Source organism: Chinchilla lanigera, unplaced genomic scaffold, assembly GCF_000276665.1.
Source record: "Chinchilla lanigera isolate Chin_1 unplaced genomic scaffold, ChiLan1.0 scaffold00113, whole genome shotgun sequence".
Lineage (NCBI taxonomy): Eukaryota > Metazoa > Chordata > Mammalia > Rodentia > Chinchillidae > Chinchilla > Chinchilla lanigera.
This window is the reverse complement of record NW_004955514.1, coordinates 112,431-138,956: the sequence shown is the minus strand read 5'-3', so window position 1 is coordinate 138,956 and position 26,526 is coordinate 112,431. Positions and strand designations below refer to the sequence as shown.

The following is a 26,526-nucleotide window of genomic DNA, read 5'->3' as shown; positions in this document are numbered from 1 at the left end:
GGCCTACAAAGGAGGATTTTTAATTGCCTCTAGAAGTGCATGGTGTGGCTTATTTTTTACCTCATGTGGCAATGCTGGATGCAGTTACTGGCACTACTTTGTGTACCATCACAAGCTGGACACACACTGAGAGGGTGAGGAAAACCTGTATTTTCTATGTTTAGTAACACTGATATATTTTAAACTCATATTTTGGCTGAGTTGCCAAATCTATGTAACACCTGAGCCCCATCACATGAACCTTCATACCTCCAAAACAATGATGGTCCCTACTGCCATGGAGTAGATATCATACTGAGCCACATGCATGCTTAGCGCCAGGCTCAGGGTCTTCAGTGCACTGAGATACTGCCTGGCCACCTTGGTCCCCAGGTTGAGCAGGGCGCCAGAGTGGTCCTCCTCCAAGTGTAGCTTCACCCAGTTCCCATGGAGCCTTTCTGCCATGACAAACTGCTCAAATCCAGGATCTGCAGGACAGAAAGTTCTCATGTGGTGATCTGTGTCATGATTTTTAGAACTGATATCCAATGCACACTGTCTGTTCCTTTAGGGGAGGGGCAACAGCACATTAGTAAAATTGTGAAAGCTGACAATGAGCCTGTCTGTCACAGCTCTTCTAGGGCGTGGGCCCTCAGTATACACAGCCTAGACAAAAATGTCTACCTGCTCCTCAGCCCAGATTCTTTTCTATGCCTCCTATCTGGTCATACCTCCTTAGCCTCTGTCTCTTTCCACTCTGTCTCTTCTTGTGCAACATAAAATCACTCCTGAAGTGCACTCAGTCAACAGGTTCTGGTTGTACAGAATCCCTCCTATCCTCACAGCACACATATGAGGACCCTACCCCATCACACCTATCTCCACGCACAGCCAGCCCTTCTGTCCTCTGGAAGGTGACTCCCTAGCCCACGCTGCTCAGGAAGGCCAGTGATGGCCTTTTGTGGGAGTCCTGGCTCGGGGAAGGGGCTGGTCTCATGGTTGTTGCTGCTCACATAAACACTGGCAAGCTGCTTGAGGCTAAGCACTGGTGTCCTTCATTTCCAGAGCTAGATGGCCTCTCAGTTCTGCCTGGATCACACTTACTCATGACGAGACAGGTCTGCAAACTGAAAACCCTGACCTGCTGGTACCTGAAATGCATTTATTTTCAGGAAGGGCCACTGAAGGGTGGACTCAGAAGTGTCTACCAGTGGGTCCCCAAACTGACAGCTCTGACCAAGCCCTAGGTTTGCCTCACAGGAGCAAAAGAACCCTTGCAGACAACCCAGTTGCTGCATGAGGTACAGACATGAACCCAGACACTTGCAGGTCCATGCAACCTTACAGCACACATGTCCAGTACCCCGCTAAGCAGTTTTTCCTTTCCTCCCTGCAGTGGTCAGCGGAGCAGGGATGCAGACATGGGTGCACCCTGTTTCTGTGACTCCATATGGACACTATGTGGCACAGACACAAATGCCCTGTTTCTATGACTCTCTTTGGAAGCTGTGGAGTGTAGACATGGATCTTCCACTTTGCAACGCTGGGTGCAGCAGTTAAGATGCCAGCTTCATACATTCACATTCATTCTCTCTTTCTCTCTTTCTCTTTCTCTCTCTCTCTCTCTTCCCCAGATACACACACAGACAAAGGTATAGACATATAATTACAAAGTATAAAGCATGGTATGACAGAAAAATACACTGTATAATGAGAGTTCTGGGGTAGGGGAGGGATTAGGTTCTAGACTTGAACTGGGGTGGGGCATAAGGCTGGTCTTACATCTAAGTTGAATTGAAAGGGTACTTTGGAATTAACTCTGAAAATCTGGGGAAAAGTATCTAATCAATGGAAACAGCAGGCGCAAGGGTCCAGAGGTATGAGAAAGTTGGTCCCACCAACTAGAAGTGAGGGCCAGGTGCTCAGGGTAGGTTGGGTATCTCAAGGGCTCAAAGGTCACATGGGATCTGAAACCTATTGTTAGACCTTACTGACAATGTAGATGGGACCTCTGAGGGGTGTAGGACTGATTCAGCAATCTTGAGTTCTCTCCCATCCCTTACAGTTCTTGATTTTTTTCCTACCCTTGCATTTCTGAAATAGACAAACAATTTTTCTGTTGTGCTTTTATTTATGTTGGTGTTTTTACTAGCACAGGAGAAAGGACACTTATTAATAAGAACAAATGTGCAAAATCTACCAACTTAACTGGTCATTTTTGAAAAAACAAAACAAACCAGAAGTAACAATGGTCCTGATTGGGCCTGTATGTGGGTCATGGCCAGTCCTTGCCTGGCATGATACCTCTTGCTGGGTCCTAGGTCACACCTGGCTCATGATATCCTCTCACTCTGGCTACCTGTGGCCCCGGTCTGCACCCGCTCATGCAGTTGCCGTCCTAGCTGCACCTCACAGCTCAGGGGACATCACAGCAAACCCTGCTTCATACAGGAAGAGCCTCCTCTAGACTCCCAGGGAGCCAGTCTGTGATGGGCCTGGGCATGTGACTCAGATGATTACAGAGGCTGTGGAGAGGCACATGCTCCTCCCAGGACCATTCCTGCTGGCTCACAGACACGCAAGTGTCTCAACTGTACAGCTAAAGCGCCTGCTCTGGGCCCCCGGTCTGCACTCCTCTCTTTTTCTCTGCCCACACCAGAGCCCACCCAAGTGGGGTTCCCCATCTCTCCAAATGGCCGCTCCTGGCAGTCAAGAAGGACTCACATTGCTAGATACAATGCCTGGTCCTCAGGGCTCACTTTTCACCAGTATTCAATATTAAGTGTTCACTGCCCCCCAACTGAGATTCTTTCTTTCCATGGCTTCCTGGTCAAGCCCTGTGAACTCCACCGCCCCCTCCCCCGTGATTGGTCCACCTCAGTGCACAGTCTGCTGCTAAAAACACTGGGGTTGCTCCTTGTTCTTCTATCTTACATCCCAGCCTGCCAGCCAATCCTGTCTATGCTACCCCCAAAACATGTCTGAAATGTAACTCCTGCCCCCACCCCACTTCTACCCACTTCACCAGTGCTGCAGCTGCTCCCCACTGGCTGAGCCCTCAAAGAGAGGCTGAGAGTCCTACCCTGCAGCTGCCCCTCTTCACCTAGGATAAAGATGGGCCTGGTGCCTCAAGAGCCAGACATCCACTGTCATCAGCTCCTTGCACCCTCTCCAGACATATCCTCAGGCTGTGTGCTTCCCTGCATCGTCTCCTGCCAGGTCAGCCCTGCCCCAGGGTTCCTGCCACCATCTAGCCTCTATCATCTATCATGTCACCTCTTCTTCACTCTGGAAGGTTCTATAAGCACAGAGATCTTGTAGCATTCAATGCTTTAGTAGTTTGTAGCAAGAACTTGGGTAAATATTTGTTGAATTAATAAAACTAATGAAAGCACTCCACTTAGATGACTGCTTCTACTGGCGTTGCTTATAATGACAGTTAAGTGTCTAAGCAAAGAGGAACACAATATATATAATTGAAGAGTGATGACCACAAAGTATTCCCACGACAAACTGTACACAACAAAGGGCAGAAAAACATGAGGCACAGAGGAGACATACAGTCCTAGCGGAAGTTGGAAGCTATTAACTGGTTTACCTTTTTCATATGCTGGAACATTCTCTTGCAACAATCTGCTAAGCTGTACTCCATTTAGATGTAAAAATCTCAGCTGTTCTCTCATTGGTCTTCTTTCTACAACTGGAAACAAAAGACTCCCTATGCTGTCCTTTGGAATTGGCAAACCAAGCCCTATTGCAAGTGTTGCAGCCAAATCTGTCTGCTGGACCTGTGTTGGGTGTCGGATGTCACCTAGAAAAAAAAAACATTTTAGGAGATGGTAGCCATTCTTGAATTTGACTTTCTATGGCTAATATAAGACAAATTACTCATCTCTTTAGGCTATTCTATGTAGATTTACACAGAAACTTCTTCCTTGCTTTCTGTGTCAATAAAGTTACTGAATGTTGCCTTCGGTCACATGGCTTATGGTACACTGGGAGAGAACAGTGAAGAAACTCTATGTGAGCCACAGAGCAGGGCCAAATACAGACTGGCAGGTAGCTCAGCAGAGCTAATGGATTTGAACAAGGGTGAGGTGGGACTTTCTGGATGCAGAAGGCTCTGTGCTTTCCTTCCTGGGTATAGCTCTGATAAGACTTGACCCACCTTTCAGCAGGTCCTAAAGAGCAGCAGGGAATTCTCTGGGGACAACAAGCACAAGGCTGGGGTCAGCTGAGCAGGCACAACCATCAACTGGGAAAATCAAGATGTTGCCGGTTAATGAACTGCAGCAGGGTGTCCCGCCAGCCCCTTTCGAGGAGCATGGGGGTGGGGGCAGGACACTGGATCAGCCCTGCTGACACCGCCCAGCATGACCCTGGGGCTTTCTCATCTGTGAGGAGCAGGATCAGCCCCACACCAGAACCTGCAAGACTGGTTTGCAGGGCTCTGCTGGGGCCACCAGCGAAGTGTATCTTGGGTATTCAAGTGTGAGTCTATGGAGTTGCAGTAATTTTTGACTATACAGACTTTTAAATTTGGTCGAATTTATTTTCTTGACCAACCCTCTAGGGATGGCTTCTAATTATACTGAGAAAGAACTTTCCACCCCAATGTTATTGTTACTTGCTTACTTCTGGTACTTTCTTCTATTGTTTTCTTACACTAAGTGTTTTGAGCTGAAAAGAACAAAATGAAACAAAAGCAAACACAACATAAATACAACAAACACACTCTGTGCACTGGGGGACATCACACACGAGCTATGTGTGATGTTCTCACTCTATCAAATCTAAGTGTTGACAACCAGGATTCTAAGCCGAGAAAGAAAAAGTGCAGAAGGTCTAATAAGTTAATTTTATAGTTTTCAATGTTAATTGGAAGTGTCAGTATAAACCTAAGATCATTTTATCGTCAAAGACTTTTCAGCTCTATCCAGAAACCTGAAGGGGTTGGCATCAGGAAGCAGCACCTCCAGCTCTGAGACAGTGATCCTCAAACCTTCTTTCACTCACAGAGGCCAGGGAGAAACTAACCAGGTTTCAGAAGAACAGTGCACGGGACAGAGGGCAGCAGAGCAAGTGAGGTCAACCCAGGACTTGGAGCTGATAATTTGAATAGTAAGTAGGATACACCTATAGTGAATGGAAACGAATTCATGTGCTATAACTCCTGAGTTCACAACGCTATTAATTGGTCATAGTTGAAGAATAACAGTGAACTCATCCACTGATTTGATATTGGTGATTATGTAGGAAGAATAAATTGTCATTTATCTTGTCTCTCTTATAGGAATGGTACCACTAGGTAACCAAAAAGTACAGGGGAAATTTTCTTTATAGAACTATTTGGCTGCTTTAGCTTGAATGTATCTCATAAAATGTATGTGAAAGGAACTCAAATCTCCAATGCAACAGAGCTGGGAGCAGGTACCACTTAGTAGGTGTTACCTCATGAGGGCTAATGCCAGTACAAAAGGGCTTGGTTGGGAGAGTTCAATCCTTTTTGCCTTTCACCTGATATCACATGAGGACAAAGCATCCCTCCTTGCTGAAGGACACAGTGTTGAAGGGAGCAGCCCTCACTACTGTCTGTACCTTGACCTTGGACTTTTCAGCCTTCAGTACTATAGGAGATGAATTTATTTTCTTTATGAATTACCTAATCTGTGGTATTCAGTTATAGCAGCAATGGACTAAGGTACTAGCTAAGTAACAAGAAAGAATTATAGAAATTAAATATCACTCTTTGCAAACTCCACTGAGTTAATGGCCCAAGGTGATGACCCCTGGCCACTAACATCACAATGAAGCAGTCAGATATCACGCCCTTCCTTTTAGAAACAGCCTTGCCCAGACTGGTCAACAGACAAAAATGAACCAGAACAAAGCAGGCAGGATCAAACTGACAGATCTGAACCTGCTCACGACTCTGGGTCACAGATTTACAGAATGGACAGTAGATGCCTCAGCAGACAATATACAGAGCAACCGGCAAAACCCAGACTGTGGAGATTCCACAGGACAGATGATGGGATTTTTTCCAATAGATATAGTGTAGTAAAATAAAAGGTTAATAGAGACTCAAGACACACCAATACATCACAGTATATGTATCTTATTTGTCCCCTAGCTGAAACAAATTAAAACAAGAAAAAAGACATTGGAAATTTGAACACTATTGATGGTGTTAATGCTATTTTTAAAACGTAAGAATGATGCCAAGATGATGAGGAGAAAAGAGTGCATAGTTTTTAGAGGTCTGTTTTCAAACAATAAAGAAAAAGAAAAACGAGAGTGGACGTACGTAGAATAGAACAGCGTAACTGGACTAGTCACTGTTGAAGCTGGGTACTGAAGCTGGGAATTTATTATATTCATTGGCTGCCTTTATAGGTCTGAAATTTTCTATAATAAAGATTTTCAAATGTTTTGGTCTAGAATTAATATTGGTTTAGATGACTACTTTGGTAGAGCAAGATACAGATACAGCATTGCTTCTTTCCAGGTGGGCCAGGTGTGCTAACATCATTCACTGAGTGTCCTGTGTTTTCTCCACTGAGATGCTGCCCATATTTATCAAATCTCCTTATACCCTGGGGTCTATTTTTGGCCTCTTGGTTTTGCTCCATGGATGCCTCTGACCAGCTCCTGCCAGTGAATTACATCCTGTTAGCAGATATTGATGAAACAATCATCGTGACAGGTGTTACTCTAGGCTTGCAGGACAGTATAATAAATTCATCAAACTGGCAAAGTCCTACCTTCATGGAGCTTATATTCCAATAGCAAGATAGAGACAACAAAATATACCTGCTCTTGTGGAGGTCCAGGAAGAGGTATATGACCCTTCCCATATCTCTGGACCTAGAGTGACCCAGACCTATACTTCTTACCTGGAGGTGAGGTTTTGGGATGGTCAGTAGCAGATGGGGACATCTATGAAATCACACAGTGCACAATGTAAAGCTTCATAAAAAAATGGCCACCACAGCCTCTGGAAATTGTTTAGGGGCATACAGCAAACAAATCTTTCAAGAAAATTTACTAAATTTTTGGTAAGAATTTTAAGTCTATGGCATACGAGCTATGATCTGTACCCCCTTCCGTCAAAGCTCACTGGGACAGAAAGTTCACTTCAAGGGTGTAGCCAGGAACATAAGGCTCCTTCTCTTCAAAGCTACATGGGTGGGCAGTTATAGCTCCCTGGCAAGGGCAGGACAGGGCATGGGCATCTCTCATCTTCGCCTGCTGCTGTTTTCCTCTCAGAAACAAAAGAGAGCAATCAGCCAGCAATTAGCAGAGCTTCAGAGCTGGGTGTGACAGCAACAGAGGCAACAGCTAAGAGAGCTGTAGGTGCCCAAGTGGTACCCTTCAAGCAGGACTGCAGCACTAAATCAGTCCTCAAGTCACCAGAAAAATAAACATGCCCTGGATGGGGTAAGGGTTAGCATCCAGAGTGCTATACTACATCATTTTTATTTTTGTTTTTTAGAGACATGGCCTCACTGTGTAGTTCAGGCTGGCCTTGAACTCACCATGTAATCCAGGCTGGCCTTGAACTCATGATGATCCTCCTGCCTCAGCCTCCCAAGTGCTTGGATTATAGGTGTGCACTACCATGTCTGGCAACACTACATCATTTGAAATGTTCAATTTTCACCAAATATTATAAGATACATAAAGTTACAGGAAAGTGTGACAAACAGGGGAAAGGGTCATGTGTCAGACTTAAAGACTTCAAAGAGACTCATTAGAGGTGCTCAATAGCAGGTCTGAAACAGCACAAGGCAGTATCAGCAATGATTATACAACCCGAAAAACAAAAAATCCTCAAACTTGATGAAAGCCATTAATCTACAAACCCAAGAGGCTTGATGAGCCCCATGATGGATAAACATGAAAAGACAGACTCACCGCAGTGAAAACGCTAGAAGACAGGAGCCATAATGCTGAACGGTGACTTCTCATTGTAACTAGGGAGGCAAGATACAGAGTACAGCAGCTGGAAGCTGAGAGAAAGACTGCCAACCAGGAGACTTAAATCCAACAAAACTATACTCAAAAGATATCCTACAAATTTAGAAAACACAGTTTCATGGTAGCAAACTTTCCATACAAGATATAGTGAAAGAGGTTCCGAAGCTGAAAGCAAGTGACTCCAGATAGTAATACAGGGCCACAAGAAAAACAAAGGTAGGTAGATAATTCTAAAAGACAGCACAAAGGCAATTTCTTCCATTATTCTCTGAACTGATTTGAAAGGTAATATAAAACCCATATATATAGCCAGGCATAATGTAACACACCTGTAGTCCCAGCTCCTCAGGAGGCAGAGGCAGGAGGATCCCAAATCCGAGCCCACCCTGGGAAAATTAGGAAGACCCTCTCTCAAAGTAAAATAGAAACGGCTGTAGGTATAGCTTAGTGTTAAAATGTGCAAAGCTCTGGGTTCAATCCCCAGTACTGAAAAAAAAAAAGTATGTATGTATATAATTATGCTGTCAGCTACAACATACAGAAGTATAACATATTTGATAGAAAGAGGTAGAGATGGTAGAGCTGTATTATAGCAAGACAATAATTCCAGACAAAAACTTACATCCTTACAAAAACGTAGATATTCACAGCAACAAGCGGAAGCAACCCAAAAGTCCCTCTACAATGGACAATAAATAATATGGTCCATTACAAGATGGAATATGTTTTAGCAACAAAAAGGAATGAAAGACTGGCATACTGCAGCCTGAATAAACTGGAAAGACATCACCCTAAGTGAAGAAAGCAGATCTCAATCCCCTATATCATGGGTGCCAGTCCTACAGAATGTCCAGGAGAAACAGGTCACTAGTAAGTGCCTAGTACTGGCAGAGGGGGCCTACTAAAATGTGAGAGGTTTCTTTCTGAGGGGTTCAAATGTCCTAAAACTGACTATGGCAATGGTCATCTAATGCTGTGAATATATTAGGAGTACAATCCTGGCTTATAAAATGAGAAAAATGAGAAGAACACAACTGTTCTTAGAAAACAAAACAGATCCAATGATCAGGGCTGAAGCTGGTTGTCTGTACAGTACCACACGGACGTTCTAAATACCCGCACTGGAGATGAAGTGTCAGCCCTTCTGTCACACAACAGTCTTAACCTTTGTTGCTACTGAGAAAGAGCTGGTGTAATTTTCTCTTTCTCCCCAGAAGAGCTCCTCAGGACAAAGGTTGTCTCTGGCTCCTTTGCTAACCCAGGAGTGCCCAGTACAACACCTGGCCCATCACAGGCACTCAATAAACCACTTCTGAGGGAAAGAATGGTAGATGACATTGCTGAGTACCACACTGACTTCTCTGGGTCAGCGTGGTGCCAGACAGATGCAGGACTCGTGTCTTCACACCTCGCAGAGGGCAGGTGCCCAGACTGGCTCCTGGAGAGGCTGAGTGCCAAGAGTCAGTGACATCTGAGAACACCTCTGGGGAAGGGGAGAGTGGAGGGGCTTCCCCAGCCAACACCTGGTTGGAAGGTTTGTTTATTCAGCAAAATTTTTTGGCACCTGTGTTGGGTGACATCTCAGCATGGAGTGAGGAGGGCAGCTGTGACATGAACCCCATAGACAAGCCTATGAAGACAAACCAAGCCAAGCATGACATCAGAAGGCAGGGAGCAGAGGAGACATGGACAGTAAATTAGTTTGGCCTTAGAAATGAGGAATGATCCTTTTGAGATCTGCAGGAGGCTAAGAGGACAGACAGGGATGCTGCAGCCAGAGGGTGTTCAGATGAGCAGAGGCAGGCACACAAGCGTCAAGGACACAGCTCACAATGAAGCAGTCAGGCTGATGAGAAGCCTCTCATGGTATTCATAATTTATCTAAGCTTAGCTACAGAAAGGCCTTATGTATAGAGAGATGTGTGGAGAGAGGAGGACAGGAGGGACCCACACGGATCGCAGTGCTATCTGTGCCCAGGATGAAGGGCTAGTGGTGGGGAGGAAGCATTTGGGTATGAAGCTGCTACACTGGCTCCATCTGTGGGACCCCACTTCAGAAGCAGCCAGGTGGACAGGTCTGGAGTCAGAACGGAGACAGCCAGAGGGACAAATCTGATGGGTGTGGGCCTGTTCATGGCAACTTTGGTTAAGGAAGCAGATGAGGCATCTCAGGAGTGAGTGTAGAATGACACAAAGTCAGTCCAGAAAAGATCAGCGAAGGAGGCAGTGGAGTGGTAGCCCAGCAAGAGTTGGGAAGAAAGCCAGACAAGCAATGCTGACTGGTACTGCAGGGTGAGGAAGCCAGCTATGGGAGCGTCCCTGGGCTCTGCTGTACTCAGAAGTAACCACTGCACTACTACAAGTGTGTCAGCAACATGAGGCAGACACCAGGCCCTTATGGGAGGCAGAGGACACAAGGCAGCTGGCCAGAGAGGGCAGTGAGGAGGCAGGGTGAGCCGGGGGCTGTAGAGGTGGTGTCTGACCATCCCCCAATAGGGCCTCAGGCCTGCTCCAACTGTGTCCCTAATGCTTGCTGACACTACTGTTCAACATCTGGTTTTATGCAGTAGATGTTTTGTAAACATTTTAAATATTTGTTTCCTTCAGTCTGTATATTCAATTCAAATGTCTGTAAGCAAAAGGCAGAGTTTTTTTTCAATATTTCCAAATACCTAGACAGTAACATTCTGAAATCAACAGTTCTACAAAAAGTATGTACATTTTAAGAATCAAGGTAAAGTATATAAACTCTGACTCCTGACTGCTCCTCCCCCTAATTTTTATTTTCACATTGCTCAGGATATTTCAAGATTATACAGCTTTAAAACATGGCTTTTAAAAGCAAAACCAAACTATAATTTCAAGGTGTTCAACGTTCTTAAATTCTCACCAGGCTTCCTCTCAAATGCAGAGCTGACTAGGACCAGTGGTGTCCTCACTTCCTCTGCAGAGGCGGCCCCATGACTCCCTGTCTCAGACATGCCATGGTCACCACAAAGAACCAGCAAACTGGGTGAAAGTGTCTCTTTCTCCTGCAAGGCAAAGTAAGGGCCAGCTGTAGCTAGACTGAAGAGCACCTGTGCTCTTGCCAAGCTAAGGCTGGACTGGGAAGACATGTCACCAGGGGAGCAAACACGGCAGATATTGCCTGTGTCCTGAATAGGAGCTCCTGGATGAAAAGCTCCCATGGTTTCAGACAACAAAGGTTCCACCCCAAATGATGCAGGAGAAACACAGCTGTCATGCTATGGCTTTTGACAGAGGATCTGCTTTTGCCACTCCTGGGCTGAGACCCTGAGCACACGACTTTGTCTGTTTCTTCATCTGTCAGAGGAGACACAAAAGGAATCTATTTAACAGGACTGTTTGAAGATAAGACACACAACACCTAGCGGGAACACTGAGCTGTACAAGGTGAGTGTGAAGGGCTGCTCCATCAACAGCTAAACCTCAAGCAACCCTCGTGAACTCTCCATCTGTAATCTCAGACAGCACTTGGATCCTCCTTTCCTTAGGTCTCTGCTCATACCACACCCTCATAGAATTTGTTCTATGCATGTCATTTAAAGTTATGGCCTCTTGTCAACTGCAGCACTGTTCCTCCTCCCTGGGTTTCCCTGTGGCACCAACCACTCTCTAGCATAGCTGTTTTGTTTACGTTTCTTTTTGCATCTAGAACATAGGTTCTCCAAGGGGTTGCCTGCCTAAGAATGGCAACCTAGGGGAGACCCAGGCTGCTGGGAAGACTAAGTAAGTCAGTGTGGCCACACGCATGGAAAGGAGTACACCAGGCTGACTAGTAGATGACGTGCTTGCTCAGGTAGTTCTGCTTGCTAGGGGACTTGGGTAATACAAGGCTTCACCTCTATGCCACTTGCCACGATGAGCTCACCTTTGTCAGCAGTGCAGTGTAAATCTTCATCAAGATGCCATCCATCTCTCGGAGCTTGTACCCAATTAGGGGGCTATCAGGCCCTGAAACATGGCCAATGTGATCCAGCCCTAAGTAGTGGAGAATTAACATGTCCCAGTCTCCTCTTTTTAATACTTTTTCCAAATGCCTTGTAACATTACTATCCACCTTTAAAGGGAGAAAAAGTACATATAAATAGTTACTCCAATTTCCCTTAATCCTCACTCCCTAAGGAAAAAATAACACAGTTATTTTAAAATTTAGGGCTTTATTTTAGGTAACAGGACATCTGCAGATTGAAACAAAAACAGCAAAACAAGACAGAACAAACCTCTACAGCATTACAAACAAACAAGTAAATAAACATTAACCTTAATCTTTTACTCCTATGGCAGTAAACAGAACATACTATATAGATAACTGAAATGAGCAAGGGCTGTTCTGAAAAAATTTTTTATTTCTGTAGGACCACAGAGCAGCACCCAGAGTTAGTGACCAGAAGTTAGTGACCTATGAGAGGGCTCTTTGTAAAGGAGAAGGGACAGCATTCATAACCTCTTTCATTTCTGAAACTAGGATATCACGGAAGGTTACAGCTGAGCATCCCTGAGAGACAGAGTAGCCTACTCAGCCTTGACATGACAGATAGCCCACTGCCCATCCACTAAACAATCAACTGTGAAGAGAAATGTTTTGGGGCAATGCCATACATACTGTGGGAACTTGTCATGACTGAGGAGCCATGCTGTGACTGCCCAGGTACATGTGGAAAAGGGTCAGGACTACAGACACTCCCTAGACCCTCATGTTGGGTGTTGATGCTATCACCCTAAGGCCAAGCAGACATGGGGTACATCTTGCCTCTGCCCAGGGTCAGGGCCAGCTTTGTACATGTGGGTGTAGTCCTTTGCTGGGATGGCACCCTAGCCTGGCCAGTGCCTCTCAGGACTAGGTTCTACCTGGCTCACTACCTGCCATAAAGCAGGAGATCATACCCCTGAAGAACCTGATGGCAAAGAGTCCCATAGCTCTGCTGTATCAGAGGTTTCATCCCACCTGGTTTTGCCTACTTGGAAGACCCCACACCCCATTTAGATCTGGTCCCTAGAGCCCCTCTGTTGCGGCACCCTTTCTGATCCTTGGTGGCCTCAATGGACAAAGTTCCCAGCCACTCTGCACTTTGGGCTCCATAGACCTTTGTTCACAACTATGTCAGGGATTATGCGCCCCAGTGGTAAATGATTAATGTCCTCTACTACAACTTTATAAATTAATAAATGCCACACACAAAATAACATCATCTCTCAATAGGTAATGGCAGTACCTGGCTCCATCTACAGTGATATGTTTCTCATATTTTAGAAACTGACCTCTGTATAATCTGACACAAAAAATGAGGTTGTTCCATCATATTCCACAAAATGCTTTGGGAATAACTTAACCCATGTTTCATCTCCATAAAAGATCATTCTCTTCCCGGCTGCTTTTGCCTGTCGTATCACATTGTCTTCTTGCAGTGCAGGAGAATTGAGGTTTCTGATAATATCAACAAAGCCAGGGAGACTCCCTGTCATCAGCGCCTGCAGGAAGAAACATTCAAGAGTTAGGCCACGGAATCTAAAAAGTGCAGCACCAGAGGCAGGAAGATCATTTGAAAGTTGAAATGAGTGGGTACAAAACTAACGCAGGCTCAATCCTGGAGGGCAAGCCAGGGGACAGCACCTAGGGTGGGGACAGTAATAGACTCTGGACAAAAAGCCAACTCAAGAATGAAGATGAAGCATATTAAAAACTTAGTTCAAAACAATGCTTGCAGTAGAGAAGATAAAGGAGAGTGCTAGAGATAATGAATAAAAGCAGTAGCCAGAGAAGCTGCAGGTTAACGACAGAGTGGAGGTAATGGCTAAAAGTAGAATATGTGCTGAAAACATGAACCTGTATATTCAGACTCTCCATCCAGTTCCCACTTAATATTCAAATCTGCTCCAGGTGACAAGAAAAAAGCTGCCTCTGTGCTTGACTCCCAGGGTTCCCAAGGTAAGCCAGGCCAAGGATATTGGTGGGATCCCTCAGCCCCCGGCCCCAATGCTGCACCATGCTTTCTGGGACAATGTGGGTGTGATATGTCTTGCTGTTTTTCTGACCCAGAGTTGACACCATAACCTTCCTTCTGAGTTTTAACATAGAACCTAAGGGGCCACAGTAAGGATCTCAGTAATTTGGAGTTCTACAACCATCCACAACATTTGGGACCTGGTATAATAATTTTGTCAGGCGTTCTTCAATAGCAAACATTTTTTAAAAACAATGCTGAGGATAAAACTCAGGGTTTTTTATTCTAGGTAAGTGCTCTACCACTGAGCTACATCCCCAGTCAAAGGGATGCAAACATGAATTAATCAGATTTGTGGAATGGCACAGTGAGGAGTTTGGCAAATCCTCTCCCCAAAGAGCAACAAAAAACTGGAAAAAACTATAAAAACCAACCATTTCAGAATTTTGAAATTCATTGAAATTATACAGCTAATTGAGAAATACTTATTCCAGAAAAACTACTGCAGCTCTGGTGTTTACCCAAGGCCTGCTCCTAGTTCCTCCCCTTCCAGCTCTGTGACCTGAAAGCTATGGAGGGCCTGCCTGATGTGCACTCTGTGGAAAGGCAGAGGGAGGTTGTAAAAACACAAGAGGGAAGCCCAGTATGGTGGATGTTTTAATGCTAGCTTTAGGAAGCAAGAGATCAGCCCAAAGAAGGGTTATGAGGACGAAGCAAGCTACAGGTGAGTTTCATAAACTCCTACATACTTCTGGGAATCTGGAGAGGGTCCCCATGATGCTGCTCATGATAGTGGGCTGAACAGGAGGCCCTGCTTAAATAAACAGAGCTAGGACAGGCTCAAAACCTGCCTGACAGTGAAGGTGTATCCCAACCTACATGCTTGCCTGGAGAGATGCAAGCTTACTGCATACCTGTACCTGAGTACAACCATTACCCATCATTGGCTAAGCTGGGGCAACCTTCAGAAGATTGGCTTGAAAACAGAATTAGAAACAAAACGTAAGCAGAGACACTATGTGGTGCATATTGTAAAAATAAAGTAATAGCAACAACTACCACCACTCTCAGGGTGGAGGATCAGAACCACAGTTGAGGTAGCTTTGGCTGGATATGTATATTTGTTAAATGTCATCAAACTATTCACATAAAAGTATGTGATCTGGACTGTATTTTTGAAAAAAATTGTACATGTACCAATTCTAAACAAGAAATGTAAATATGTGTTGCAAACATGTGCCAAAAAAAAAGGAAGAGGAAATCAAGAGATGGATGGAGGGGAGAGGGAAGAAGGAGAAAAGGGATAAAAAAGGAATTAAAATGTGTAATGTACCAATTACAAGGAATGCAAATATTATTGTTACGTTTCATATCTAAAATGGCCCCCAGCTTTGCGCAGTGGCAGTATCGTAGCTAATGAGGTTTATCTGAGGTGCGATTATTGCTAATTGAAAACTAAAATGGCCCGCAGATCCTCATGCACTCCCAGGTGGGGCTTTTGCAATGACTGGATCATGGGTGTGATAACTGGATTAGTCCACTGAGTGGATTAGCATAGTTCCCAGTGTGGCTGAATGGATTTACTGAAGACAGAAGCCCCACTCAGTGAGTGGCATCAACCAAAAGCCTTGTAGCCTCAATAGAGTAAAAAAGGACAAGGAGGCTCACTACTCTTGCTTTTTTCTGCCTGCCCCGCCATGCGTTTTTTTCCTCTGTCATACTCCTCTGTCACACTGCCATGCCTTGGAGCCAGCTAATTATAGACTGGAAACCTCTATAAACAGTGAGCTAAAATCAACCTTTTCTCCTTTAACTTGTGGGTACTGGGCATTTTGTCCCAGCAAAGAGGAAGTAACTAAGACAATTATGTCCTGCAAACATGTACAGTACTAATAAAAAATAAATACTTTGAGAGGCTGAGACAGGATTGAAAGTTTGAACTCAACCTGAGACTCTGTCAATCAAATCAAATCAAATAATATCAAATCGAATCAAAACAAAACAAATGTAGTACAATACAATACAATACAATACAATACAATACAATACAGGCTAGGGATGTAGCTCAGTTGAAGACCCTAGGTTCAATCCCCAGAACTACTACCACCACCACCAAAAAAAGTGAGTTTCTCTCATCCCCAAATTCTACTCCTTACAGGTAACCCAGTAACTTTTGGTAAGTATACTTTTGGATTTTTTTCTGTATGTATATAATCAGAAATATGCAAAGCACATTTTTTATACAAAATTACTTGGCAATCTCCTTGTTTTTCAATTAATAAAATATGAACCTCTTTCCCCAGGAACATACCAGTACTTTAAACAGTGCTAAATGTATAACATATTTAACTTTAAACAGTGTAGATGCATAATATATTTAACCAAGACCATCTTACTGGACATTTACTTTGAGCAGCCTCCTGTGGAAGTGCCATTTAACCTGAGATCTGAAGGCTGGGGAGTTACAGATGTGAGGCAGGGCTTTTGGGAGAAAAACAGCCAACTACACAGGCCCGGGGCAGAAAAGAATACAGCTCCTATGGACCTGTACCAGGTATGGCCTGTGTGGAGGAAAGGCAGAGGAGGACAGATGAGGAGGAAGAGCAGGAGCAGAGCTACACAGCGCCTAGGAACTTGTGTTCAAAATGGGTAGAAGCTAAACCATGGGAAGGTGTTCTGTTTTGTGGTACTGCAGATCAACCTAGGGCACTCTAACACTGAGCTTAACCCCTAACCTTTTAATTTTTTTTTTATTTTTAATTTTTGAATGGGATCTCACTAAGTTACTCTAGGGAGACTTGAACTTAGGATCCTTCCACCTAAGAGCTGGGATTACAGAGGTCATCACACCTGGACACCACAGAGAGGGTGTATAACAACAGCAGTGTGGTCAGACTGAGACTGGCCCTGACCTGAGCAGGAGGAAATACAGGAGAATTCTGTGTTCCCAGCTAGACCACAGGGTGCTGGCAGTAAAGATGGTGGCCAACACTACTGCGCCCACAGTACTTAAGAGTACACAGCCATATCACTTTTTGTGATATACTACAATTCTGGGCAAGTTAAATAACCTGAGTTTCCCTTACACATAAAATCAAAAGACTTGACTGGATGACCCTATATTTTCCTTCTAGGGTTGTAACTAATCTAGTGATGACTCAAGTACAGAGTAGGTTCCTGAGTTAGGCTGGCCTGCATAATCTGGCTTGGAGTCCTTTCTATTTTCCATGAAGCATGAGCTCTGGATACTTGACAAGAGACACAAATCATGGGTCTCAGTCCTATTCTGTCTGTAAAGCTCCCTCAGCATTCTACCACCCCAGAAAAACTGATTAGCAGCAAACTAATTTCTACTCAGTTAAAACTAAAATTCCAGGGCCAGGGATACAGCTCAGTGGTACAGCACCTGCCTGGCAAGTGCAAGGTCCTGAGTTCAATTCCTAGTACCAAAAAAAATAAAACAAAGCAAAAAAAACCACCGACACTCCAAGTAGAAGACTAGAGAATCTCTCTAAACTTTTGAAAGCAGAAAAACCACGATTTATAAAACATCAAGTTAAACTTACCTTGATTCGAGGCATAGTAACTGTGGGTGGCTTTGCTTCAGCCACGAAACTGTGAGATGGACCTTTTCCCATGAGATAAGTTGTAAAAGGCATATACCTTGCACCTTTTGATCCAAACACAAAATCATCTCGCAAGGCATCTATCAGCACAATAACAGCTTTACTGAAGAGAGGCAGTGGCAACTTTGTCCAGTTAGAACTGGCTCCTAAAAGTGAAAAAAGAAAAAAAAGAGCTTTAAATTTCTATTGTAAAATCTTAAAACTTTACTGAGCATCCAAACACCTTCATAATCTACCTTCTGTCTGCTTCCCGGCAGTCATCTGTGTATGCCAACCCCAAGAAGGGCTTGCTTTGGTAGACATTGCTGGCGAGCGAGGGAAGGCATCGACAGAGTATAAACAAACAGTCCCAGTAATAAGCGGTGAGTCATTATATGTGTGGCAATGGGGACACCCCCACTTGCGGGAGTGTCCCAAAATACGACATTTAGGAAACTTGAGCTGACAGAGCCCCGCAGTGTGGGCAGGGGAGAGCTCATGAGCTTCGTTAGCACAGCCAATGCTGGTTTGGAGTGGGATTAGTCCAGAGCTAGAGAACCTGGACTGGTGTGTACTGCTAGGTAGGTGAGGACTAGGAAGGGCCCTCACCCAGACTGGCCTTAACCCCTGGGAGACAAGGGTCTTGGAGGAAAGAAACAATAGAAAACCGGAGGGTTGGCAGGAATTTTATTCGTTGTGTCCTATTGGAAACAGGGACAGGGTCACTGGCGGGTCAGAGAGGGAGAGGCGGAGCTTGGCTAAGGGGAGCTAACTTAGTAGTAATGAAGGAGGAAGGACGAGCGCAGGAAGGGCGGCGCTGGTTGCCATAAAGTTGTAAGACAAGAAAAAAAAGGCCGGGCGGTGAAACTGGTTTTGCGGGTGAGGACCCCGACAGAAGAGACTGCCGGGGAGCGCCAGGGAGTGGACCGAATCGTCAGGGGGAAGCGGCGTCAGGGACGGAGACGCTGGAGCGGGGGGATCCGTACCGGCCAGGGGCTCGGGCGCCGGGGGCTCTGCCTGATGCCCGGTCGGGGAAGAGGAACGAACGGAAGCCGGGAAGAATCCGCGAAGGAAGATCGCGACCCCGAGCACTTCGATCGCCACGCAACTGGCGGCAAAGACCCCGCAGCCGAGCCGCATCTCGTCTGCTCACCCGGCAGGGAGGCCGGGAGGCGCTTCGTCTGAAGCCTCGCCCAGCTGCAGGTGCAGACTCGGAACTCTGCCCCAGACCTGAGCCCAGAGGCCAGGTAACCCCGGGCGCCCAACGTGAAGTCACCTCCGCCGGCGCGCCGGAAGTGCACAGGAGCCTGGCGAAGCTTTCCCGGAGCGCACGCGCCCTGGCTCCGCCCATCGCAAACCCCCGACAAACTTGCCGGAAGTGTGGCTTTGCCCCGCCCATCTCGGAGGCTCCACTGGGCCCAGTTTCGGGAGGTCCGACTCTGATAGTTTTTAACTGTATGTGCTGCTGCTTCTTTTTCTTTCTTTCTTTTCTTTTTAATGTTTTAGTGTACATTTGTAGTACTGTGTATAATATTGCACTCCTTTTGTGGAGTTGGTGCATGCACATAGCACATCTTCATTTTTTTTTTCTCTTCCCCTTCTTCCCCTCTCCGTCCATCTCTTGGTCCCCTTTCCATTTGAGAAAGACCTATCTCCCTACTTCCTACTATCTATCTTTTGTTTTGCTCTTTATTTATATGTTGGGTTTCTCATATAAGAGAACCCGTGGAATATTTAAACTTGTGCGTCTGATTTATTTCACTTAACATGGTCTCAAGGTGCATCTGTTTTCCTACAGATGATGCAAGTTTATTTTACTGGCGCTAGAGGAGTGCTCCATTGTGTGTAAATACCACACTTTCTTTATCCATTAACTTACTGATGGACATATAGGCCACTTCCAAGGTTTAGCTATTATGAATTGTGCTGCTATAAACATGAGTATGCACGGATCACTGTAATATGATGTCTTTAACTCTTTTGAGAAGATACCTAGAAGGGAATAGCTGGATCAAATGGAGTTTCTAGTTTTAATTTTTTGAGAACTCTCCATACTAATTCCCACAGTGGTTTTACATTCCTACCAGCAATGTAGAAGGGCTCCTTTTCCTGGCACCTTTGACACCTTTTCCTGCCACCTTATCTGGTTTCTTGATAATAAGCATTCTTTCTGGGACTGTAAGGGCACACTTACAAATGTCACTCTTGCAGGCATATTACAGCAAAAGTTAGAAATCAGTTCATAGCCTGTGACTATGCTTATGCTACCTGTGCTGTAGCTAACTCCATTCTTTCAGCCTTGACTATCTACTTGTTTGTTTTTTATTTTATTTAATTTTTAAATTTCTACTTGTTTTTGATAATGCTCTGGACCAACTTGACTGTGTTCAGCTTGTGTTTTCCTTAGTTAGAAAAATGTATATTGTTTCCAACTTGCTTCAAGGACTTTGTGTCTGGTACAGACTGGCCCAGTCAAGGACCCATTTAACTCTACTTGCTCTTCTCACACACCCTCCCCTCCTTCCCAGAATGTTCCTGTGTAATGACAAACAATTCCTTTTAAGTAAATCTGCCTGACAACATATGGCTTAATTCATGTAATCCATTTAAACAATCATGTAATAACCTGCTATCAGTTGTGTACTTCCCACTAGAATCATATTCAAACTGAAGTGAAACCTGACTCTGGGCTGGTGATTTGAACCTCTGTGTTTCTTAGCCCATTAGTGTAATAAAAGTTGCCCTCTAACTCCTTGGTGCAAAGAGTCTTCCACTTGGTTTGATATTGGTTTTTCTGCAATGGATAAAGTGGACTTGCAGTGTTGTTTTAATTTGCATTTCTATAATGGCCAGAGATGTTGAACATTTCTTCCTGTATTTATTGGCCATTTGTACTACTGTGAAGTGTCTATTCATTTCTCTTGCTGTTTTTTAAGACATATTGAATTTAATATCAAAAGTAAAAGGCCCAAATACAATAAAGGAACATGTTCTCCCATTAACATGAAAGACAACGCTCTTTTAACATGTGCCTGTTGAATGGGGTGGGGGTTTCATAAAATTTGCTACTGAAAAAAAGTAATGCAGTGAGTCTCATCAAAGCCAATACCCTTGTACAAACTATTGTGAAATGAATGTTTATACTGCTTCAAGCAGTTTAACCTAAAATCTGATCCCACATCTTCATGTTTGTACATTCCTTCATTAAGATTATCCAGTTTTCATGACCTTTCAAGGAACAAACCATTGATTAAAACCATGTTAAAGCTGGGTGTAGTGGCACATACCTGTAATCCAAACACTCGGGAGGCTGAGGCAGGAGGACTGCTGCGAGTTTGAAGCCAGCCTGGGCTTCAAAGTGAGTTCAAAGCCAGCCTGAACTACATAATGAGACCCTGTCTCCAACAACAAAAAACAAAACTCATGTTGATTTAGACTCCATTAAATAATATAAAGCCCTAAGCTAAATGGTTAAATATATGTACACTTGTACTGATATCTTTTACTTCTCTCATTATTACTGAAGTTGATTCTTAGGAAATAAAGTATCATTTGAGTTTTGACCCAGAAGTTCAAAAACAATCATGAAGTGCACAATCTTATTGGCAAAAGTGATATATACAGTGTCTCTTAAGTCACTATGCTTGAGATTAAGAGCAATGCATATTCCAATTTTACATTTGGAATTTTACACATTCAGTTCATGATTTAAAATCTGTAGATTTTCAATCTTCCAAACTCTCTGAAGATGTAGTATGCCACAGCCTAATGATTCCTGTTTTTCTATTTTCTTCCAACATAAATACTTCTCAACTGTCTAGATCTTCTGAAAGGGGAATTTTTTTATGGTGGCTTCTTCTTTGGAATAATCTGACAGCATCAGGCCTCTGAAGCAAGGGGAAGGGAAGAAAAAAAGAGCTGAAACACAAGATACATCTGCTAAGTTTTATATTAACGATTACAAGCTGAAAAAGATGAAACTGTGGCCTTTTTGTTGTTGTTTGACTCAAAAAGCCTGAGTCTTGATGTGAAATTGAGTATTGGTAGTCCCACTGCAGTCTCACATAGTGGGACTGTCAGAGAAATCTTGACTTGTGAGTATGATTTGTGTACCTATCAGGTGTAAATTTCTAGTCACTTAGTTCATTTTGGGCTTGTTTTTAGTCTGTTACAGTTCACCTTTCATTTTTAGGAAAAGCAAATTGATCACTAAGTCTACCATTGTTGATCTCAGTTGGGCAACACTCAGCTACTGGACTTGAGGTGCTAGATTTAAGTGGTGCCCACTTGTCACTTAGCTGCTAGTCACAATGAAAGTTTGTTTTCCCTGTGTGCAGACTCTTGCTGTTGCTTTAGCTTTTCTTCAGACTCTTGTAAACCAGTTGCATCATATGAGTTAAGACCTGTGTACTAGCCCTCCAAAGCTTGAACATATGCTTCACAGTTATTTCCATCTTCGAATGAACTCATTTCCAGCCATAACTCTGAAGTCTGGTTGACTTAGTTGAAACTTTTTGGGAAGAGGTTCTTCATTAGGCATCTTGAATCCTCTGCGGATCCCACCAATCACCTCAGCTGAGGTGACACTGCCCACCACTGGCCCTGCCACACTCCTCCTGCTGCAGCGCGGCACTCCTCTTTATTTGCAGTTCTCAACTGCACAGAATCCACTTGTCCATTTTTTGTTTGGGTCTTTTGTTTGGGGGGGGTCTAATTTTTTTGAGTTTTTTATATGTTGTAGATATTAGTCCTCTCTCTGAGGAATAACTGGTAAATTTTTTTCCCATTTTGCAGGTTGTCTATTCACTCTATTGTTCTTTCTCTTACCATGCAGAAGCTTTTTAATTTAATATGATCCCTTTTTTGATTCTTGGTAATAGTTCCTATGTAACTGGGGTTCTGTTCAGAAAGTCCTTGTCTACACATGACTTCAAGAGTTTTATCTATTTTATGTTCTAGGTAAAGTGTCTCTGTTTTTTTTTTTTTTTTTTTTTTGGTTTTTCTCCGGTACCGGGAACCGAACTCACGACCTTGGGCTTGCCAGGCAAGCGCTTTGCCACTGAGCTAAATCCCCAGCCCCAAGTGTCTCTGTTTTAACATTTAGTTATTTGATCCATTTTTATTTTAGTTTAGTATGTTCTGAGACATATGAGTTTAGATTTAATCTTTTGCATGTGGATGGTCAGTTGTTCCAGCATCATTTATTTATTAAATAGGATATCTTTCCTCCAGTGTATGTTTTTGGTCACTATCAAAGATAAAAGTTGAATGCTGTTGGGGTTGTTTCTGCATCCTCTGTTCTGTTTCATTGATCCTCACATCAGTTTTTGTGCCAGTACCACCCTGTTTTGTTTTGTTTTTTGAGATAGGGTCTCGCTATGTAGTTCAGGCTGCCTGAACTCACTATATAGCCCAGGCTGGCCTGAAACTCACAGTGATCCTCCTGCCCCAGTCTCCCAAGTGCTTGGATTATCCGCGTGGACCACCATGCCTGTCCTACCATGCTGTTTTTTGTGTTTTTTATTTTTTTATCACATTAGCTTTGTAGTATAACTTGAAGTCCAGGACTGTGATGTCTCCTGCTTTGCTTTTGTTACCTAAGACTGCTTTTGCTATTCTGGGTCTCTTTGTTGTATATAAATTTTAGGATTGTTTTCTTTAGTTCTCTGAAGGATGCCATTGATATTTTGATTGAGACTGTGTTAAACCTGTATATTAATTTTGGAAGTAGGGCCATTGGCTATACTGGTTCTGCCAGGACCATGGGATATCTTTCTATTTTCTGATGTTCTCTTTGATTTCTTTTTGCAGAGTGCCATAGTTTTCATAGTAGAGATCTTTCACTTCTTTATTTAGGTTAATTCCTAAATATTTAATTTTTACTGGTGCTATTGTGAGTATTTTTTCCTAATTTCTTTCTCAATATGTTAGTTATTAGTGTACAGCAATATTATTGTTTTTTTGTGTGTAGATTTCGTATCCTGCAACATTGCTGAATTTGGTTATTAATTCTAAGAGTATTTTGGTGAATTCTTTGGGCTCTTCTATACAGAAGATCATGTCATCTGCAAATAATAATTTGACCACTTTTTTATATAAACCTATTTATTTATTTTTCTTGCCTAACTGCTCTTGTTAATGTTTTGAGTACTATGTTGATGAGGAGTGGTGATAGTGAATATCCTTTTCTTGTTCCTGATTTTAGAAGGAAAACTTTCAGTTTTCTTCTATTTAATATACAGTAGGTTTGTTATAAATGGCTTTTTATCATATTGAGATAAGGTCTTTCTTTACCTATTTTCTGCAGGGTTTTTTTTTTTAACATGAAAGGATGTTAGATTTCATCAAAGGCTTCTTCTGTGTCTTTTGAGATGATCATGTGCGTTTTTTTGGTCCTTGCTTCTGTTTGTATGGTGTATTACATTTATTAATTCTCATATGTTTGACCATCTCCTTGCATTCCTGGGATGAATCATACTTGGTCATGACATATGATCTTTTTGATGATTTGTTGCATTTTGTTTGCCAGTATTTTACTGAAGATTGTTGCTTCTATGTTCATTAAAGCGATTGGCCTATAGTTTTCTTTTTTGGTTGGATCCTTGTATAGTTTTGGAATCAGGGTAGTACTAGCTCCAGGAGTACTCCTTCTCTTTCAATTCCATTGAACAGCTGGAGGAGTACTGGTATTAGATCTTCCCTGAAGTTGTTGTAGAATGCAGCAGTGAATTCATCGGGAGCTGAGTTTTTCTTAGATGGTATATTTCTTTTTATTATTGCTTCAATTTCATTGCCTATTACTGGATTATTCAGAGTTTTTTAATCTTCTTTGTTCTGTTTTGGTAATTCATATGTAGGTAAGAATCTATGCATTTCTTTTGAATTCTCCAATTCATTTGTACCAGTTTGTAACATAGTCATTAATAATCTTGATTTTGTCAATGTCCATTGTGGTATCACCTCTTTAATTTCTAGTTTCATTTATGTGAATCTTTTCTCTCCTTTTTTGCATTAGATTAGCTAAGGGTTTGTCTATTTTGTTTATCATTTTGAAGAACTAATCATTCAATTCATTGATTCTTTGTTTTTCTTATTTTTGGGGGGTGTTTTGGGTCTCAGTTTCATTGATTTCTGCTCTGATCTTTATAATTTCCTTCCTTGTATTGTACTAGATTTGGGTTTGGATTGTTCTTGTTTTTCCAGGACCTTGAAGTACATCATTAGGGCATTTCTTTGGACTCTCTGTTTTTCTGATGTGGGCATTCACAACTATAAACTTCCCTCTCAGGAATGCTTTCATTGTGTCCCATAAGTTCTGGTATACTATATTGGCATTGTCATTTAGTTCTATAAACTTATTTCTTTCTTAATTTTTTTCTGTAACCCATTATATATTTAAGAGTGTACTGTTTAGTTTCCATATGTCTGCATAATTTCTGTAGTTTCTTTTGCTGTGTATTTCTAGCTTCATTAAAGTGTGAACTGATAATATGTGATATAATTTCAATTCATTTGCATTTATTTAAGCTTGCTTTATTGGTACAGTATGTGGTCTATTTTGGAGAAAGTTCCATGTGCTGCTGGAATGTGTATTCTATTTTTGTTGGGTGGAGCATTCTGTATTTTTGTTGATGTTTTGTTGAGCAAGACAGGATCTTGCTCTGTAGTTCAGGTTGGCCTTGAACTCACTACATAGCCCAGGTTGCCCTCAAACTCATGGTGATCCTCCTGCCTCAGCCTCCCAAGTGCTGTGATTAGAAGTGTGTTCCACCATGCCCAGATCTGTATTTATTTAAGTCCTTTTGTTGGAGGGTTTTGCTCCATTCTGATATTTCTTTGTTGATTTTTGTTTAGTTAATCTATTTGTGATAGTAGGGTATTGAAATCCCCCACTATGATTGTGCTTATGTATATCTGATCTTTTATGTCCATTAGTACTTGTTTTATGAAGTTGAGTATTCCATTATTTTGTTTATATATGTGAATACTTGTTATTTCTTCCCGTTGAATTGTTTCCTTAGCCAATGTGTAGAGACCCCTTTTGCCATTTTGATCAGTTTTGGCTTGAAGTCCACTTTGTCTAAATATAAGATAACTACACTTGCTTTGTTTTCAGGTTCCCATTGCATGGAATATTATTTTTCCATCCTTCGATTTTTAGTCTGAGTTTCTTTGTGTGTTGAATGTGTCCCAGTATATAGCATGCTGTCGTGTTTTATTTCTTGGTCCATCCTGCCAAGCTGTGTCTTTTGACTGGGGAATTGAGACCACTCACATTAAGAGTTATTACTATAAGTATTTTTTTACTGAAGGGCATTGGTTTATTTTTGTCATTGACTTATTTTCTGTAGCTATTTCCCTATCTTAACTGCTTACTCTACCTGGTGTATTCATTCTCTTACACATTTTGTCATTGTTAGCTTCATTTTCTCTTTCTAGGTTATTCTTGAGAATTTTGGAGCATTGGTTTTGTGGTCATGAATACCTTTAGGTGCTCTTTATCACAAAAATATACTATTTCTTCATCAATTTTGAAAGATGGTTTTGTAGAATATAGCAGCCTGGACTAGAAATTGTTTTCTTTCAGGTCTTGAAACACTTTATGTATCCTGGTCTTTAACTTTTGTGTTGTGACATCTGCTATAATTCTAATGCATTTACCTCTTTAAGTGATTTGTTGCTTTTCTCTAATCACTTTAAGATTCTGTTCTTCTGTTGGATTTTGGGGATTATGCTATGATGTGTTATGGAAAAGCTTTTTTTCTCATTATGGATATTTGAGGGCCTATATGCTTCACTTATTGGAATGTTAAATTCTTTGCTCTTATTTGAAATTTTTTATTATTTTAGTAAACAAGTTTTTATGCTCTTTGTGCTGTTTTTGACTTTTCATTAATTCCAATTAATCTTAGATTAGTCTTCTTTGAGTCATCTAGAAGGGTTTGGGTCCATTTTTCATGTTATTATTATTATTTTTTTAATTTTTATTTTAAAGA

The 26,526-nt window shown here is 42.6% G+C and overlaps 1 protein-coding gene and 1 pseudogene across 6 annotated transcripts in view; both read right to left on the bottom strand.

Annotated features, from left to right (window-relative positions):
* Nucleotides 1-19,153, bottom strand: part of Pigg (phosphatidylinositol glycan anchor biosynthesis, class G) — a 32,800-nt gene extending 13,647 nt beyond the window's left edge. For 2 of the 6 annotated variants that reach the window (XR_264489.2, XM_005408666.2), the window contains exons 1-7: nucleotides 18,517-19,152; nucleotides 17,492-17,697; nucleotides 13,243-13,452; nucleotides 11,852-12,040; nucleotides 10,850-10,991; nucleotides 3,578-3,790; nucleotides 250-467 (exon numbers count right to left, since the gene is read on the bottom strand). Coding sequence is in view for 5 of the 6 variants with exons in the window: in XM_005408666.2 (XP_005408723.1) it covers nucleotides 250-467; nucleotides 3,578-3,790; nucleotides 10,850-10,991; nucleotides 11,852-12,040; nucleotides 13,243-13,452; nucleotides 17,492-17,697; nucleotides 18,517-18,670 (1,332 nt within the window). In the remaining variant the exon portion in view is untranslated. Of the gene's footprint in view, nucleotides 1-249; nucleotides 468-3,577; nucleotides 3,791-10,849; nucleotides 10,992-11,851; nucleotides 12,041-13,242; nucleotides 13,453-17,491; nucleotides 17,698-17,787; nucleotides 17,898-18,516 lie in introns of those variants that run through there. The other 4 variants (XM_013506836.1, XM_005408667.2, XM_013506835.1 and 1 more) reach the window with 4 other exon arrangements.
* Nucleotides 19,154-21,347: 2,194 nt separating this feature from the next.
* LOC102003478 lies at nucleotides 21,348-22,094 on the bottom strand (annotated as a pseudogene).
* Nucleotides 22,095-26,526: the final 4,432 nt, after the last annotated feature.